General features: G+C 41.4%; 1 protein-coding gene across 4 annotated transcripts in view; it reads right to left on the reverse strand.

Moving 5' to 3' along the window:
• Positions 1-18,706, reverse strand: part of SPAG9 (sperm associated antigen 9) — an 828,940-nt gene that overhangs the window by 297,891 nt on the left and 512,343 nt on the right. For all 4 annotated transcript variants that reach the window (XM_053708414.1, XM_053708433.1, XM_053708441.1 and 1 more), the window contains one exon: positions 13,504-13,560. In XM_053708414.1, the coding sequence (XP_053564389.1) occupies positions 13,504-13,560 (57 nt within the window). The remainder of the gene's footprint in view (positions 1-13,503; positions 13,561-18,706) is intronic.

Raw genomic sequence — 18,706 nt, forward strand, 5'->3', positions numbered from 1 at the left:
TAAATGTTTGAATACATATATTTAGAACTTTATTAAAAAAGTGCCCAACCATAGCTTAGAGTGTCACAGAAAATAAGACTTACTTACCCCAGGACACTCATCTACATGTTTGTAGAAAGCCAAACCAGTACTGAAACGAAAATCAGCAGAGGTAATGGTATATATATATATATATAAGAGTATATCGTCGATCTGAAAAGGGAGGTAAGAGATGAATCTCTACGACCGATAACAGAGAACCTATGAAATAGATCCCGTAGAAGGAGATCATTGAATTCAAACAGGCAATACTCTCCTCACATCCCTCTGACATTCATTGCACGCTGAGAGGAAAACCGGGCTCCAACCTGCTGCGGAGCGCATATCAACGTAGAATCTAGCACAAACTTACTTCACCACCTCCATAGGAGGCAAAGTTTGTAAAACTGATTTGTGGGTGTGGTGAGGGGTGTATTTGTAGGCATTTTGAGGTTTGGGAAACTTTTCCCCTCCTGGTAGGAATGTATATCCCATACGTCACTAGCTCATGGACTCTTGCTAATTACATGAAAGAAAACATCAGTGTAGGCAGGAACCTCTAGAAATCTGTCCATTTTACACAATTTCTCTGGAACTACAATAGGGTCACAATCATCCAGAGTCGCTAAAACCTCCTTGAGCAATAAGCAGAGGTGTTCTAGCTTAAATTTAAAAGCCGTCATATCTGAGTCTGTCTAAGGGAACATCTTTCCTGAATCAGAAATCTCTCCCTCAGACAGCAAATCCCTCACCCTCAACTCAGAACATTGTGAGGGTACATCTGATATGGCTAATAAAGTCAGAGGGCTCAGCATTTGTTCTCACACCAGACCTACTGCGCTTCCCCTGCAACCCCGGCAGCTTAGATAAAACCTCAGTGAGGGTAGTATTCATAACTGCGGCCATATCTTGCAGGGTGAAAGAATTAGACGCACTAGAAGTACTTGGCGTCGCTTGAGCGGGCGTTAACGGTTGTGACACTTGGGGAGAATTAGATGGCATAACCTGATTCCCTTCTGACTGAGAATCATCCTGCGACATACTTTTAGTAGCTAAAATATGTTCTTTGCAATTTATTGACCATTCAGTGCATGAGTGGGGGTTCCACAATGGCTTCTAAACATATTGAACAATGACTTTCCTCAATGTCAGACATGTTGAACAGGCTAGTAATGACTACAAACAAGCATAAAAAACACTTTATTTAGTGAAAAAAACCCAACAATCTTAAAAAACGGTACTGTGCCTTTAAGAGAAAAAAAAGCATACACGTTCTGCAAAACTGCTTTAAAATGCCCCAAATTTTTCATAGCAGACTCAATATGTGTAGTTAAGTTTGCCCCACAAGGAAATTTAACATTTAACCCTGTAATGTGCAAACCGGATTGAAATAAGGCCTAAATCCGGAAAAAAAAAAAAAACAGCACCTGCCCTCAGGGATGGTAAAACAAAATGTATGCTTACCTGATAAATTTATTTCTCTTGTGGTGTATCCAGTCTACGGATTCATCCATTACTTGTGGGATATTCTCCTTCCCAACAGGAAGCTGCAAGATGATCACCCACAGCAGAGCTGTCTATATAGCTCCTCCCCTAACTGCCACCTCCCAGTCATTCGACCAAAGACAAGCAAGAGAAAGGAGAAACTATAGGGTGCAGTGGTGACTGTAGTTTAAAAATTAAAAAACAACACCTGCCTTAAAATGACAGGGCGGGCCGTGGACTGGATACACCACAAGAGAAATAAATTTATCAGGTAAGCATAAATTTTGTTTTCTCTTGTAAGGTGTATCCAGTCCACGGATTCATCCATTACTTGTGGGATACCAATACCAAAGCTATAGGACACGGATGAAGGGAGGGACAAGGCAGGCGCTTAAACGGAAGGCACCACTGCCTGTAAGACCTTTCTCCCAAAAATAGCCTCAGAAGAAGCAAAAGTATCAAATTTGTAGAATTTAGAAAACGTATGAAGCGAAGACCAAGTCACCGCCTTACAAATCTGTTCAACAGAAACCTCATTTTTAAAGGCCCATGTGGAAGCCACCGCTCTAGTGGAATGAGCTGTAATTCTTACAGGAGGCTGCTGGCCAGCAGTCTCATAAGCTAAGCGGATTATACTTCTTAACCAAAAAGAAAGAGAAGTTGCTGAAGCCTTTTGGCCTTTCCTCTGTCCAGAGTAGACAACAAACAATGCAGATGTTTGATGAAAATCTTTAGTAGCTTGTAAATAAAACTTTAAAGCACGAACCACGTCAAGATTGTGTAATAGACGTTCCTTCTTTGAAGAAGGATTAGGACACAGTGACGGAACAACAATCTCTTGATTGATATTCTTATTGGATACCACCTTAGGAAGAAACCCAGGTTTGGTACGCAAAACTACCTTATCTGCATGGAAGATCAGATAAGGGGAATCACACTGCAAGGCAAATAACTCTGAAACTCTTCGAGCCGAAGAGATAGCTACCAAGAACAGAACTTTCCAAGATAAAAGCTTGATATCTATGGAATGCAGAGGTTCAAACGGAACCCCTTGAAGAACTTTAAGAACTAAATATAAACTCCATGGCGGAGCAACAGGTTTAAACACAGGCTTGATTCTAACTAAAGCCTGACAAAACGCCTGAACGTCTGGAACATCCGCCAGACGCTTGTGCAAAAGAATAGACAGAGCAGAAATCTGTCCCTTTAAGGAAATAGCTGACAATCCCTTCTCCAATCCTTCTTGGAGAAAAGACAATATCCTGGGAATCCTGACTTTACTCCATGAGTAACCCTTGGATTCACACCAATGAAGATATTTACACCATATCTTATGATAGATTTTCCTGGTGACAGGCTTTCGAGCCTGAATTAAGGTATCAATGACCGACTCAGAAAAACCACGTTTTGACAAAATCAAGCGTTCAATCTCCAAGCAGTCAGACGCAGAGAAATTAGATTTGGATGTTTGAAGGGACCTTGAAGTAGAAGGTCCTGTCTCAGCGGCAGAGTCCAAGGTGGAAAGGATGACATGTCCCCAGATCTGCATACCAAGTCCTGCGTGGCCATGCAGGAGCTATCAAAATCACCAAAGCTCTCTCCTGCTTGATCTTGGCAATCAGATGAGGGAGCAGAGGAAACGGTGGAAACATATAAGCCAGGTTGAAAGACCAAGGCGCTGCTAGAGCATCTATCAGCGCTGCCTTGGGATCCCTGGACCTGAACCCGTAACAAGGAAGCTTGGCGTTCTGACGAGACGCCATGAGATCCAGTTCTGGTTTGCCCCAAAGTTGAATCAACTGTGCAAACACCTCCGGATGGAGTTCCCACTCCCCCGGATGAAAAGTCTGTCGACTTGGAAAATCCGCCTCCCAGTTCTCTACTCCTGGGATATGGATAGCTGATAGATGGCAAGAGTGAACCTCTGCCCATAGAATTATTTTTGAAACCTCCAACATTGCTAGGGAACTCCTTGTTCCCCCTTGATGGTTGATGTAAGCTACAGTCGTGATGTTGTCCAACTGAAATCTGATGAACCTGACCGCAGCTAGCTGAGGCCAAGCCTGAAGAGCATTGAATATCGCTCTTAGTTCCAGAATGTTTATCAGAAGGAGTGTCTCCTCCTGAGTCCACAAGCCCCGAGCCTTCAGGGAGTTCCAGACTGCACCCCAGCCCAGAAGGCTGGCATCTGTCGTTACTATTGTCCAATCTGGCCTGCAGAAGGTCATACCCTTGGACAGATGGACCCGAGATAACCACAAGAGAAGAGAATCCCTGGTCTCTTGATCCAGATTTAGTAGAGGGGACAAATCTGTGTAATCCCCATTCCACTGACTGAGCATGCAGAGTTGCAGCGGTCTGAGATGTAGGCGGGCAAACGGCACTATGTCCATTGCCGCTACCATTAAACCGATTACTTCCATACACTGAGCCACTGAAGGGCGAGAAGTAGAATAAAGAACACGGCAGGAATTTAGAAGTTTTGACAACCTGGCCTCTGTCAGGTAAATCTTCATTTGTACAGAATCTATCAGAGTTCCTAGGAAGGAAGAGGGGATAGAGAACGTTTTTCTTCGTTCCCTTTCAACCCATGTGACCTCATAAATGCCAGGACAATGTCCATGTGAGACCTGGCAACTTGAAAAGTCGATGCCTGTATCAGAATGTCGTCTGAGTAAGGGGCTACTGCTATAGCCCGCGGCCTTAGGACCGCTAGAAGGGACCCTAGAACCTTTGTAAAGATTCTTGGTGCTGTGGCCAACTCGAAGGGAAGAGCCACAAACTGGTAGTGCCTGTATTGACCCTCCTGGATCATAGGAAGGATGGTTCGAATAGTCTCCATCTTGAAGGAAATTTGTTTAAGATCTTGAGATCTAAGATTGGTCTGAATGTTCCCTCTTTCTTGGGAACCACAAACAGATTTGAATAAAAGCCCTGTCCCTGTTCCTCCTGCGGAACTGGGTGGATCACTCCCATAACTAGGAGGTCTTGAACACAATGTAAGAATGCTTCTCTCTTTATCTGGTTTTCAGATAAAAGTGAGAGATGAAATCTCCCTTTTGGGGGAGAGGTTTTGAATTCCAGAAGATAACCCTTGGACACAATTTCCAATGCCCAGGGATCCTGGACATCTCTTGCCCAAGCCTGGCCGAAGAGAGAGAGTCTGCCCCCTACTAGATCCGTTTCCGGATCAGGGGCTGCTTCTTCATGCTTTTTTTAGAGGCAGCAGCAGGCTTCTTGGCCTGTTTCCCCTTGTTCCAAGCCTGGTTAGGTCTCCAGACCGGCATAGACTGGGCAAAAGTTCCCTCTTGTTTTGTGTTAGAGGAAGTTGAAGCTGCGCCACTCTTGAAGTTTCGAAAGGGCCGAAAACTAGACTGTTTGGTCCTTAATTTGTTGGACCTGTCTTGAGTAAGGGCGAGACCTTTTCCTCCAGTGATGTCAGAAATGATCTCCTTCAGTCCAGGCCCGAATAGGGTCTGTCCTTTGAAGGGAATGTTGAGAAGTTTAGACTTTGAAGTCACGTCAGCTGACCAGGATTTAAGCCATAGTGCCCTACGCGCCTGAATAGCAAAACCTGAATTTTTAGCCGTTAGCTTGTGTTAAATGAACAACGGCGTCAGAAACAAATGAATTGGCTAGCTTGAGGGCCCTAAGCTTGTCAATAATATCTTCCAACGGGGTTTCAACCTGTAGAGCCTCCTCTAGGGACTCAAACCAGAAAGCCGCGGAAGCAGTGACTGGGGCAATGCATGCAAGAGGCTGGAGAATAAAACCATGTTGAATAAAAAATTTCTTAAGGTAACCTCTAATTTTTTATCCATTGGATCTAGAAAAGCACTGTCCTCGACAGGGATAGTGGTACGCTTAGCTAGAGTAGAAACTGCTCCCTCCACCTTAGGGACCGTCTGTCATAAGTCCCGTGTAGCGGCGTCTATAGGAAACATCTTTTTAAAAACAGGAGGGGGAGAGAATGGTACACCTGGTCTATCCCATTCCTTAGTAATAATTTCAGAAAACCTTTTAGGGATTGGAAAACCATCAGTGTAAGTAGGTACTGCATAGTATTTATCCAATCTACATAATTTCTCTGGGACTACAATAGTGTCACAGTCGTCCAGAGTTGCTAAAACCTCCCTGAGCAATATGCGGAGGTGTTCAAGCTTAAATTTAAATGTAGACATATCAGAATCAGATTGAAGTATCTTCCCTGAATCAGAAAAATCACCCACAGATTGAAGCTCCCCTGCTTCAGCTTCATTATATTGTATGGATGTATCAGACATAACTACTAAAGCGTCAGAGAGCTCTGTATTTATTCTAGTCCCAGAGCTGTCTCGCTTTCCTTGCAATCCTGGCAGTTTAGATAATACCTCTGTAAGGGTATGATTCATAACTGCCGCCATGTCTTGCAAGGTATACGCAATGGGCGCGCTAGATGTACTTGGCGTCCCCTGAGCGGGATTTATAGGATCTGACATGTGGGGAGAGTTAGATGGCATAACTTCCTCCTTGTCAATTTCTTCTGGTGATAAATTTTTTAAAACCAGAATATGGTCTTTGTAATCTATAGTAAAATCAGTGCATTTGGTACACATTCTAAGAGGGGGTTCCACAATGGCTTCTAAACATAATGAACAATGAGTTTCCTCTATGTCAGACATGTTTAAACAGACTAGTAATGAGACCAGCAAGCTTGGAAAACACTTTAATAACTGTGAACAAGCAAAAAATAAAAACGGTACTGTGCCTTTAAGAGAAAAAAACAATCACAGAAACTGCTAAAACAGTGAAAAAAGCAGTAAATCTTATGAAATTTTTACAGTGTGTATAATAGGCTGAAAGAGCATTGCACCTACTTGCAAATGGATGATTAACCCCTTAGTTTCAAAACCGGATCAAAAAAACGATATAAATGTTTTTAAACAGTCACAACAAACTGCCACAGCTCAACTGTGGCCCTACCTGCCCATACGACTTTGGAAGGCACAAAAACCCCTTAGATAGGTCCTATATGTTCAGGGGACTCCTTCAGGGAAGCTGGATGTCTCAAGCTGTAAAAACTAATGGAAAATAGGCCCCTCCCAACCTGTACTCACAGTGAGAGGGCCTTAAAAAACTATCCCTAGGCAAAATCTAGTCAGCCATGTGGAAAAACTGAGCCCCAGAATAAAGTTTTATCACCAATATGAAATAAACGTTTATACACCTCAAGCAAACGTTATACCTATTCAGTAATGTGAGTAAATAATAAAAATATTACCCTTTACAGCAAGCAAGATACCAGTCGTTATTAAATCACTGTAATCAGGCTTACCTTAAATAAATCCGGTATTGTCAGCATTTTCTAGCTTATCATCTCTCTAGAAAAATTTAAAACTGCACATACCTCAGAGCAGGAGACCCTGCACGCTATTCCCCCAGCTGAAGTTACCCATCTCTTCAGTTATGTGTGTGAACAGCAATGGATCTTAGTTACAACCTGCTAAGATCATCAAAGACCACAGGCAGACTCTTCTTCAACTTTCTGCCTGAGGCTAAAATAGTACAACTCCGGTACCATTTGAAAATAACAAACTTTTGATTGAAGATAAACTACATTAATGCACCACATCTCTCTAGCTGCTTCCCTTGTCGAGAGCTGCAAGAGAATGACTGGGAGGTGGCAGTTAGGGGAGGAGCTATATAGACAGCTCTGCTGTGGGTGATCCTCTTGCAGCTTCCTGTTGGGAAGGAGAATATCCCACAAGTAATGGATGAATCCTTGGACTGGATACACCTTACAAGAGAAAGGTATTGAGCATGCAGGTGCAAACTGTCCCAGGTTATACTGAACATATGGGGACATAAAAAAAGTGTCCTATAAAAATCCTAAAATAGGCAACATTTCTAAAAATGTTGTTCGGTCTTGGTTTTTTTAAAGTGAAACTGTAACTGCGTGTCCATTTCTTGTTATCTACCCACCACTTTCCACACAGCTGTTACTAAACTGGATGCAGGAACATATATGTACCTGTAACCAATACAATACAAATATTGCAGTAAGTGACAGGCATTTACATAATGAATGCAAAATAGTGTATATATATATATATATATATATATATATATATATATATATATATATATATATATATATAAATATATATCAGTGGGTTTTTTTTTATAGCAAAAACAGAATTTATGTTTACCTGATAAATTACTTTCTCCAACGGTGTGTCCGGTCCACGGCGTCATCCTTACTTGTGGGATATTCTCTTCCCCAACAGGAAATGGCAAAGAGCCCAGCAAAGCTGGTCACATGATCCCTCCTAGGCTCCGCCTACCCCAGTCATTCGACCGACGTTAAGGAGGAATATTTGCATAGGAGAAACCATATGGTACCGTGGTGACTGTAGTTAAAGAAAATAAATTATCAGACCTGATTAAAAAAACCAGGGCGGGCCGTGGACCGGACACACCGTTGGAGAAAGTAATTTATCAGGTAAACATAAATTCTGTTTTCTCCAACATAGGTGTGTCCGGTCCACGGCGTCATCCTTACTTGTGGGAACCAATACCAAAGCTTTAGGACACGGATGAAGGGAGGGAGCAAATCAGGTCACCTAAATGGAAGGCACCACGGCTTGCAAAACCTTTCTCCCAAAAATAGCCTCAGAAGAAGCAAAAGTATCAAACTTGTAAAATTTGGTAAAAGTGTGCAGTGAAGACCAAGTCGCTGCCCTACATATCTGATCAACAGAAGCCTCGTTCTTGAAGGCCCATGTGGAAGCCACAGCCCTAGTGGAATGAGCTGTGATTCTTTTGGGAGGCTGCCGTCCGGCAGTCTCGTAAGCCAATCTGATGATGCTTTTAATCCAAAAAGAGAGAGAGGTAGAAGTTGCTTTTTGACCTCTCCTTTTACCGGAATAAACAACAAACAAGGAAGATGTTTGTCTAAAATCCTTTGTAGCATCTAAATAGAATTTTAGAGCGCGAACAACATCCAAATTGTGCAACAAACGTTCCTTCTTTGAAACTGGTTTCGGACACAGAGAAGGTACGATAATCTCCTGGTTAATGTTTTTGTTAGAAACAACTTTTGGAAGAAAACCAGGTTTAGTACGTAAAACCACCTTATCTGCATGGAACACCAGATAAGGAGGAGAACACTGCAGAGCAGATAATTCTGAAACTCTTCTAGCAGAAGAAATTGCAACCAAAAACAAAACTTTCCAAGATAATAACTTAATATCAACGGAATGTAAGGGTTCAAACGGAACCCCCTGAAGAACTGAAAGAACTAAATTGAGACTCCAAGGAGGAGTCAAAGGTTTGTAAACAGGCTTAATTCTAACCAGAGCCTGAACAAAGGCTTGAACATCTGGCACAGCGGCCAGCTTTTTGTGAAGTAACACAGACAAGGCAGAAATCTGTCCCTTCAGGGAACTTGCAGATAATCCTTTTTCCAATCCTTCTTGAAGGAAGGATAGAATCCTAGGAATCTTAACCTTGTCCCAAGGGAATCCTTTAGATTCACACCAACAGATATATTTTTTCCAAATTTTGTGGTAAATCTTTCTAGTTACAGGCTTTCTGGCCTGAACAAGAGTATCGATAACAGAATCTGAGAACCCTCGCTTCGATAAGATCAAGCGTTCAATCTCCAAGCAGTCAGCTGGAGTGAAACCAGATTCGGATGTTCGAACGGACCCTGAACAAGAAGGTCTCGTCTCAAAGGTAGCTTCCAAGGTGGAGCCGATGACATATTCACCAGATCTGCATACCAAGTCCTGCGTGGCCACGCAGGAGCTATCAAGATCACCGACGCCCTCTCCTGATTGATCCTGGCTACCAGCCTGGGGATGAGAGGAAACGGCGGGAACACATAAGCTAGTTTGAAGGTCCAAGGTGCTACTAGTGCATCCACTAGAGCCGCCTTGGGATCCCTGGATCTGGACCCGTAGCAAGGAACTTTGAAGTTCTGACGAGAGGCCATCAGGTCCATGTCTGGAATGCCCCACAGCTAAGTGACTTGGGCAAAGATTTCCGGATGGAGTTCCCACTCCCCCGGATGCAATGTCTGACGACTCAGAAAATCCGCTTCCCAATTTTCCACTCCTGGGATGTGGATAGCAGACAGGTGGCAGGAGTGAGACTTCGCCCATAGAATGATTTTGGTCACTTCTTCCATCGCCAGGGAACTCCTTGTTCCCCCCTGATGGTTGATGTACGCAACAGTTGTCATGTTGTCTGATTGAAACCGTATGAACTTGGCCCTCGCTAGCTGAGGCCAAGCCTTGAGAGCATTGAATATCGCTCTCAGTTCCAGAATATTTATCGGCAGAAGAGATTCTTCCCGAGACCAAAGACCCTGAGCTTTCAGGGATCCCCAGACCGCGCCCCAGCCCATCAGACTGGCGTCGGTCGTGACAATGACCCACTCTGGTCTGCGGAATGTCATCCCTCGTGACAGGTTGTCCAGGGACAGCCACCAACGGAGTGAGTCTCTGGTCCTCTGATTTACTTGTATCTTTGGAGACAAGTCTGTATAGTCCCCATTCCACTGACTGAGCATGCACAGTTGTAATGGTCTTAGATGAATGCGCGCAAAAGGAACTATGTCCATTGCCGCTACCATCAACCCGATCACTTCCATGCACTGAGCTATGGAAGGAAGAGGAACGGAATGAAGTATCCGACAAGAGTCTAGAAGTTTTGTTTTTCTGGCCTCTGTCAGAAAAATCCTCATTTCTAAGGAGTCTATTATTGTTCCCAAGAAGGGAACCCTTGTTGACGGAGATAGAGAACTCTTTTCCACGTTCACTTTCCATCCGTGAGATCTCTCTAAGCCATCTCCGTGGAGATGTTGCCTGTACAACGGCAAAGAGAATGACTGGGGTAGGCGGAGCCTAGGAGGGATCATGTGACCAGCTTTGCTGGGCTCTTTGCCATTTCCTGTTGGGGAAGAGAATATCCCACAAGTAAGGATGACGCCGTGGACCGGACACACCTATGTTGGAGAAACATTTTCCCTCTTAGGAAGTTTTGAAAAATGTATTATATATATATATATATATATATATATATATATATATATATATATATATATATATATATATATATATATTTATATTGTGTGAGTGTGTCCCTCTTTGAAATATTGAAATGTTGGGAGGTATGATACCATAATATGACTCATTATCTCCTGGAGGATTTCTTATGTTATTTTATCTACGGGGATTGCCACTAATAGTACTGTAGACCAGTTTATTCTTGATAGGATGATGTCCCTATTCATGCTGCGTGTATGTAGATCCTAAATGATGGGTTTAGGGCTTGCTCCACTAACAGTTTATCATATTTACACCTTGCATATGTTGCACATTATTACCTGATAAAAGATGCTTCTTGCTCATTTGAAAATATTAAGTGTAGAGTACAGTGTCACACCACAAGTATTATAGAAGGTATTACTTTACACCCTCATTTATAACACATAACAAGCCCACAATTATTATTTAACATTCCATGACCAAATCTTATATCCTGGAAAAAAACAAACCTTAGAATAAGTACCCCTATATAATTAAATATGGGACATAATATTGTACAAAATATAGATAGGACTTGAGCAGCCTATATTGTAAAAGCATAATGGTTGTACATAAAGCACTGCTACCTTCACCCTGCAAAACTATACACGGGAGGAATAAAAATGAGGTAATATTCTACTCCTATATAATTTGTATGTATCTGTTCACCTAACATACAACAAATCGCTCAATTTTTGGAGTTAACAATTATAGCTATTTCCTCCATCCTGACCTGTTATGAGGTAAATCTCCTATTAGGTGTTCATACTGTTCATGCTCACTATATATCATTTTCTCTCTATGCCCTATTTTATCTGACATTTGTGTTCCCTTAGAGGCAATTGCTCTACCTTTATAGATAGTCTTTTCCATACCACACTGTCTTTTGGTTAAAATTATTTTGCGATTCAAGACAAGTAGATTGTCACGAGGGAGAAGTAGATTGTGCTCCTGGTAAATACGTGTTCACGCAGCTCAAATCCTATGGTAACATCAGAGGCAGGTTCAGTTTGAGACATAATTGCAAAAAAAAAAACAACTAATTCTGCAAATTTATATCCATGCTCCAATATATGATATATATAACAGGCTTGAGAGAATGGGAAAAAGCGAAAATTTATAAATAAAAAAATAAAAAAAACGGATTCATAAAATGCGGCATGAAAGCTCTCTAAATGTTTTCTGAGAACACTGAATGAGCTGGGGACGGAGCTTATAACGGCAATTTTGGCAGGAATTTTTTGGCCCAAAAAAAAATGGCACAAAATAATGACACGTCACACTATGACAGAAATAGCATCATCACATGTGCGGCATGCAAAGCTGTAGTGGATTTCTAATACATCTATCACTCTAAAAAACAAGTAAGAATTTTGATTGTATATACAAAAAAAACAAAATGTACCGAAATAAAGCCTAATGGATACTTCTATATAGACGCATAAAATGTGATTATCAACATTCCATGAGACTAACACTTAGCATCCTAATTTATAAATATATTACTAGTTAAAAAAAAAAAAACCTGTATCTTTCACAGACTCTACCAACCTTGACAAATATTTAGCCAAAAAAAAAGTCGCTAAAAAATAGCACTGAATTACTGACTCAAGGCTTGTATACAAACAATATATAACAACTTTAGTTAAAAAGTGCCCAATCCATAGCTAAGAGTGTCTTATATAATAAAAGCATATACTTACCGTGTAAGACACCTATCCACATATAGCAGACAGCCAAACCAGTACTGAAACATATCAGTAGAGGTAATGGTACAAGAGTATATTGTCAATCTATAAAGGGAGGCAGCAGATTAATCCCTGTGACCGATTTACAGAGAGCTTTATGAAAAGCTTTCCCATAGGTGAAAACATAGTATCATCAGGCAATACTCCCTTCACATCCCTCAGACAAAAACTGCACTTAGAGAGGAACTGGGCTTCGATATGCTTAGAAGCGCCTTTCATTGAAGAAATCAGCGCATCATGCTTCACGACCTCCTATGGAGGCAAAGTTTGTAAAACTGAGGTATGAGTGAGGTGGGAGGTGCATTTATAGGCATTTGAGTTTTTGGAAACTTTGCCCCCTCCTTGTAGGAATGTATATCCCATACGTCACTAGCTCATGAACTCTTGCCACCTATATGAAAGAAAAATCAATTAAATTAGTCTGACATGATCAGTGAAACCATGCTGTCCTTTGTCTTCTAAGTTGTTTGTCTGAAGGAAAGACACAAGTCTTTCCTTTAAAAGAGTTTCCATTAATTTTCCTGCAATTGAGGTCAAACTGACTGGCCTATACTCCCTACTACCCTTTTTATGAAGAGGGACTACATTGGCAATTTTCCAGTCTTTTGAAACAACTCCTGTTAGAAGTGACTAATTAAATAAATCAGCTAATGGAGTAGCTATCACAGATCAAAGTTCTCTTAGAACCCTTGGATGAATATTATCTGGACCCACAGAATTATTTACTTTTATTTTTGATAAAGCCCTTGAAACCTCTTTCTCCGTAAAAACAAAAGTACTACTCGCATTATCATTTACAGTAATATCCCTTAATAAAATTCTCACTATCTTTACCATCTGTTCTAAAGACTGAACAAAAGTAATCATTTAAACAGTTTGCTATTTGTTTATCTTCTTCTACTACTCTATCATCATTCTTGAGTCTTAATATCCCTCTGTTAACACAAAACAAAACAAAAATCTCCTTCCAAAATTAATCAGTAAAAACTTCCATGTTCTCTGGCTTAATTAATGTAATTAATTGCTCCAATCAATAGCTTAAACTGAAGCATCAACATCTTACAAAATTGGTCCTTTAATACCAACTTAGTAAAAAGCTCAAAAAAAAAAAAACATTTTCCTTTTTTAAAAAAGACAAAGCACATGTAAACATTATGTAGCATATACAATTTCACACTTACAATTGCCAAATGCTTGATCTCTTCTTTTCTTGCATGGCTGGATTTTCTCTTGATGCTCTAAACACAAGATAAATCAGGATTAGGTGGAACGATGAGAAGAAACAAATGTAATTCATATTTTAAAGACTAAAATAATTGCTTAAAATGATTTATTACTAAATATATTTCTTCTGTAGATCTACTATATATCCATGTTTATTATGCAACTTTCTAACACTACTAGTGTAAAAGCAGGTCAAATTTATTCAGGTTTTCTTTTTTTTTTGTTAAGTTACACAAATAATGTTTAGGTAAATGTGTTTCCTTCTAGTGAAGCATTTTTGCATTTATATTTTGAAAACTTGGAATTCTGGGGTAGAAAAAAACTTAACAGAAATTTCATATCATGATTTTAAGCATTTAATTTAATTTATTATCACATCAACATGCAACCATAGACCTGTTTTTCTTAAGGTATAATGAAATATGGAGCCCATGTTGGTTGCGGTTTACATTTTGTTCTTCTGTCTAAATTCCCAAGATAAGATTTTTCTGGGATTATAAAGGGAGTGGCCAATCTTATCGCTCAGTTAAGCACATCAATTAAAAAGGAAATTTATGCTTACCTGATAAATTGATTTCTTTTACTTTACGACGAGTCCACGGATTCATCCTTACTTGTGGGATATTATCCTCCTGCTAACAGGAAGTGGCAAAGAGCACCACAGCAGAGCTGTATATATAGCTCCTCCCTTCTCTCTACCCCCAGTCATTCGACTGAAGGTATAGGAAGAGAAAAGAAAAGCTAAAAGGTGCAGAGGTGACTGAAGTTTTGAAAAAAATAATCTGTCTAAAATGACAGGGAGGGCCGTGGACTCGTCGTATTGTAGAAGAAATCAATTTATCAGGTAAGCATAAATTTCCTTTTCTTCTACTAGATCCACGGATTCATCCTTACTTGTGGGATACAATACCAAAGCAACAGGACACGGATGAATGGGAGGGACAAGACAGATACCTAAACGGAAGGCACCACTGCTTGAAGAACTTTTCTCCCAGAAATAGCCTCCGAAGAAGCAAAAGTATCAAATTTGTAAAATTTTGAAAAAGTATGAAGGGAGGACCAAATCGCAGCCTTACAAATCTGTTCAACAGAAGCATCGTTAAAAGCCCATGTGGAAGCCACAGCTCTAGTAGAATGAGCTGTAACCTTCTCAGGAGGCTGCTGTCCAGCAGTCTCGTATGCCAGGCGGATGATGCTTTTCAGACAAAAAGAAAGAGAGGTAGCCGTAGCTTTTTGACCCCTACGTCTTCCAGAATAAACAACAAATAAAGAAGATGTTTGACGGAAATCCTTGGTCGCTTGTAAGTAAAACTTCAAAGCCCGAACCACGTCCAAGTTATGTAACAGACGCTCCTTCTTAGAAGAAGGATTAGGACACAAAGAAGGAACAACAATTTCCTGATTAATATTCTTATTTGAAACAACCTTAGGAAGGAATCCAGGTTTAGTACGCAAAACCACCTTATCAGAATGGAATATAAGATAAGGCGAATCAAATTGTAATGCAGAAAGCTCAGAAACTCTTCGAGCAGAAGAGATAGCAACTAAAAACCAAACTTTCCAAGATAAAAGTTTAATATTTATGGAATGCATGGGTTCAAACGGAACCCCTTGAAGTACATTGAGAACTAAATTCAAACTCCATGGCGGAGCAATAGGTTTAAATACAGGCTTGATTCTGATTAAAGCCTGACAAAAAGACTGCACGTCTGGGACATCCGCCAGACGCTTGTGTAGTAGAATTGACAAAGCAGAAATTTGTCCCTTCAAGGAACTAGCTGATAATCCCTTCTCCAATCCTTCTTGGAGAAAGGACAAAATCCTAGGAATCCTAACCCTACTCCATGAGTAGCCCTTGGATTAGAACCAATAAAGATATTTACGCCATATCTTATGGTAAATCTTTCTAGTGACAGGCTTGCGAGCCTGAATCATCAAAGTATCAATGACCGACTCAGAGAATCCCCGCTTAGATAAGATCAAGCGTTCAATCTCCAGGCAGTCAGCTGCAGAGAATTTAGATTTGGATGTTGGAACGAACCTTGAATGAGAAGGTCCTGTCAACGGAAGTTTCCACGGTGGCAGAGAGGACATGTCCACTAGATCCGCATAACAAGTCCTGCGTGGCCATGCAGGCGCTATTAGGATTACCGAGGCTCTCTCCTGTTTGATTCTTGCAATCACACGAGGCAGGAGAGGAAAAGGTGGAAACACATAAGCCAGGTTGAACGACCAAGGTACTGCTAGAGCATCTATCAGTACAGCTTGGAGATCCCTTGACCTGGACCCGTAACGAGGAAGTTTGGCATTCTGACGAGATGCCATCAGATCCAATTCCGGTGTGCCCCATTGATGAATCAATGACGCAAACACCTCCGGATGGAGCTCCCACTCCCCCGGATGACGACTTAGAAAATCCGCTTCCCAGTTCTCTACTCCTGGGATATAGATTGCTGATAGATGGCAAGAGTGAGCCTCCGCCCATCGGATTATCTTTGAAACCTCTATCATCGCTAGAGAACTCTTTGTTCCCCCTTGATGATTGATATATGCCACAGTCGTGATATTATCCGACTGGAATCTTATGAATTTGGCCAAAGTCAACTGATGCCACGCCTGAAGCGCGTTGAATATTGCTCTCAGTTCCAGAATATTGATTGGTAGTAGGGACTCCTCCTGAGTCCAAACACCCTGAGCCTTCAGGGAATTCCAGACTGCACCCCGGCCCAAGAGGCTGGCGTCCATCGTCACTATGACCCATGCTGGCCTGCGGAAGCACATTCCCTGGGACAGATGATCCTATGACAACCACCAAAGAAGAGAGATAAATCTGGATCAAGAGACCAGAGACTGAGGAGATAAATTTTCATAATCCCCATTCCACTGTCTGAGCATGCACAGCTGCAGTGGTCTGAGATGAAAGCGAGCAAACGGAACAATGTCCATTGCCGCTACCATTAATCCAATGACCTCCATACACTGCACCACTGATGGCAAAGGAATGGACTGAAGTGCTCGGCAAGTATTTAGAATCTTTGACTTTCTGACCTCCATCAGAAAAATGTTCATGTCTACCGAGTCTATCAGAATTCCCCAGAATGGAACTCTTGTTAGTGGAACTAGTGAACTCTTTTCTATATTCACTTTCCAACCGTTAGTTGGAAAGTCCAGATAGGGCGCCACTGCTATGCCCCGCGGTCTGAGAACCGCCAGAAGGGACCCTAGCACCTTTGTGAAGATTCTGGGAGCTGTGGCCAACCCGAAAGGAAGGGCCACAAACTGATAATGTTCGTCCAGAAAGGCGAACCTGAGAAACTGATGATGATCCTTGTGGATAGGAATGTGAAGATACGCATCCTTCAGGTCCACGGTGGTCATATATTGACCCTCCTGGATCATTGGTAAAATTGTTTGTATAGTCTCCATCTTGAACAATGGGACTCTGAGAAATTTGTTTAGGCATTTGAGATCTAAAATCGGTCTGAAGGTTCCCTCTTTCTTGGGAACCACGAACAGATTTGAGGAAAACCCCTGTCCCTGTTCTAGTTTTGGAACTGGAAAAATTACACCCATGGTATAGAGGTCTTTTACATAGCGTAAGAACGCCTCTCTTTTTGTCTGGTCTACAGACAAACGTGAAAGATGAAATCTCCCTCTTGGGAGAAAATCCTTGAATTCTAGCCGATACCCCTGGGTCACAATTTCTAATGCCCAGGGATCCTGAACATCCCTTACCCAAGCCTGAGCGAAGAGAGAAAGTCTGCCCAACACTAAATCCGGTCCCGGATTGGGGGCTGCCCCTTCATGCTGTCTTGGTAGCCGCAACGGGTCTCTAGACTTGTTTACCTTTATTCCAGGCCTGGTTAGACTGACTTGGATTGCGCAAAATTCCCCTCCTGCTTTGTGGCGGAAGAGGAAGTAGAGGGTCCACCTTTAAAGTTTTGAAAGGAACGAAAATTATTTTGTTTAGCCCTCATCTTAACAGTCTTATCCTGAGGCAGGGCATGAACTTTACCTCCAGTAATGTCAGAAATGATTTCCTTCAGTTCAGGCCCGAATAGGGTCTTACCTTTAAAAGGAATAGCTAAAAGCTTAGATTTTGATGACACATCAGCAGACCAAGATTCAAGCCATAATGTTCTACGCGCTAAATTTGCAAAGCCTGCATTTTTCGCCGCTAATTTAGCCATTTGAAAAGCAGTATTGGTAATAAAAGAATTGGCTAGCTTGAGAGCCTTAATTCTATCCAAAATATCATCTAATGGGGTCTCAACCTTAAGAGACTCCTCTAGAGCTTTGTACCAAAAAGCTGCTGCAGTAGTAACTGGAACAATGCACGCTATAGGTTGTAAAAGAAAACGCTGATGAATAAACAATTTCTTTAGAAGACCCTCTAATTTTTTATCCATAGGATCTTTGAAAGCACAACTTTCCTCAATAAGTATAGTTGTACGCTTAGGTAGGGTAGAAATAGCTCCCTCCACCTTAGGGACTGTTTGCAAAGAATCCTGAATGGTGTCAGATATGGGAAACATTTTCTTAAAAGTAGGAGGGGGAGAGAACAGAATGCCTGGTCTATCCCATTCCTTAGTAACAATGTCCGAAATTCTTTTAGGGACTGAAAAAACATCAGTGTAAGTAGGTACCTCTAGATATTTATCCATCTTACACAATTTCTCTAGTGGTATTACAATCGGGTCACAATCATCCAGAGTCGCTAAAACCTCCCGGAGTAATAGGCGGAGGTGTTCAAGCTTAAATTTAAAGGACATCACATCCGAATCTGTCTGAGGTAACGTTTCCTGAATCTGAAAGCTCTCCCTCAGACAGCAATTCCCCGACCCCCAAATCAGAACACTGTGAGGGTACATCGGAAATGGCCAATAAAGCATCAGAGGGCTCAGCATTTACCTTAATACCGGACCTACTGTGCTTACCTTGTAAACCTGGCAGTTTAGATAATACCTCTGTAATGGTAGTAGACATAACTGCAGCCATATCTTGCAGAGTAAAAGAATTAGACGCACTAGAAGTACTTGGCGTCGCTTGAGTAGGCGTTAAAGGTTGTGACACTTGGGGAGAATTGGATGGCATAACCTGATTTTTTTCAGACTGAGAATCATCCTTAGACATACTTTTATCACCTAAAATATGTTCTTT

This window comes from Bombina bombina, chromosome 1 (genome assembly GCF_027579735.1).
Source record: "Bombina bombina isolate aBomBom1 chromosome 1, aBomBom1.pri, whole genome shotgun sequence".
Taxonomy (NCBI): Eukaryota; Metazoa; Chordata; class Amphibia; order Anura; family Bombinatoridae; genus Bombina; species Bombina bombina.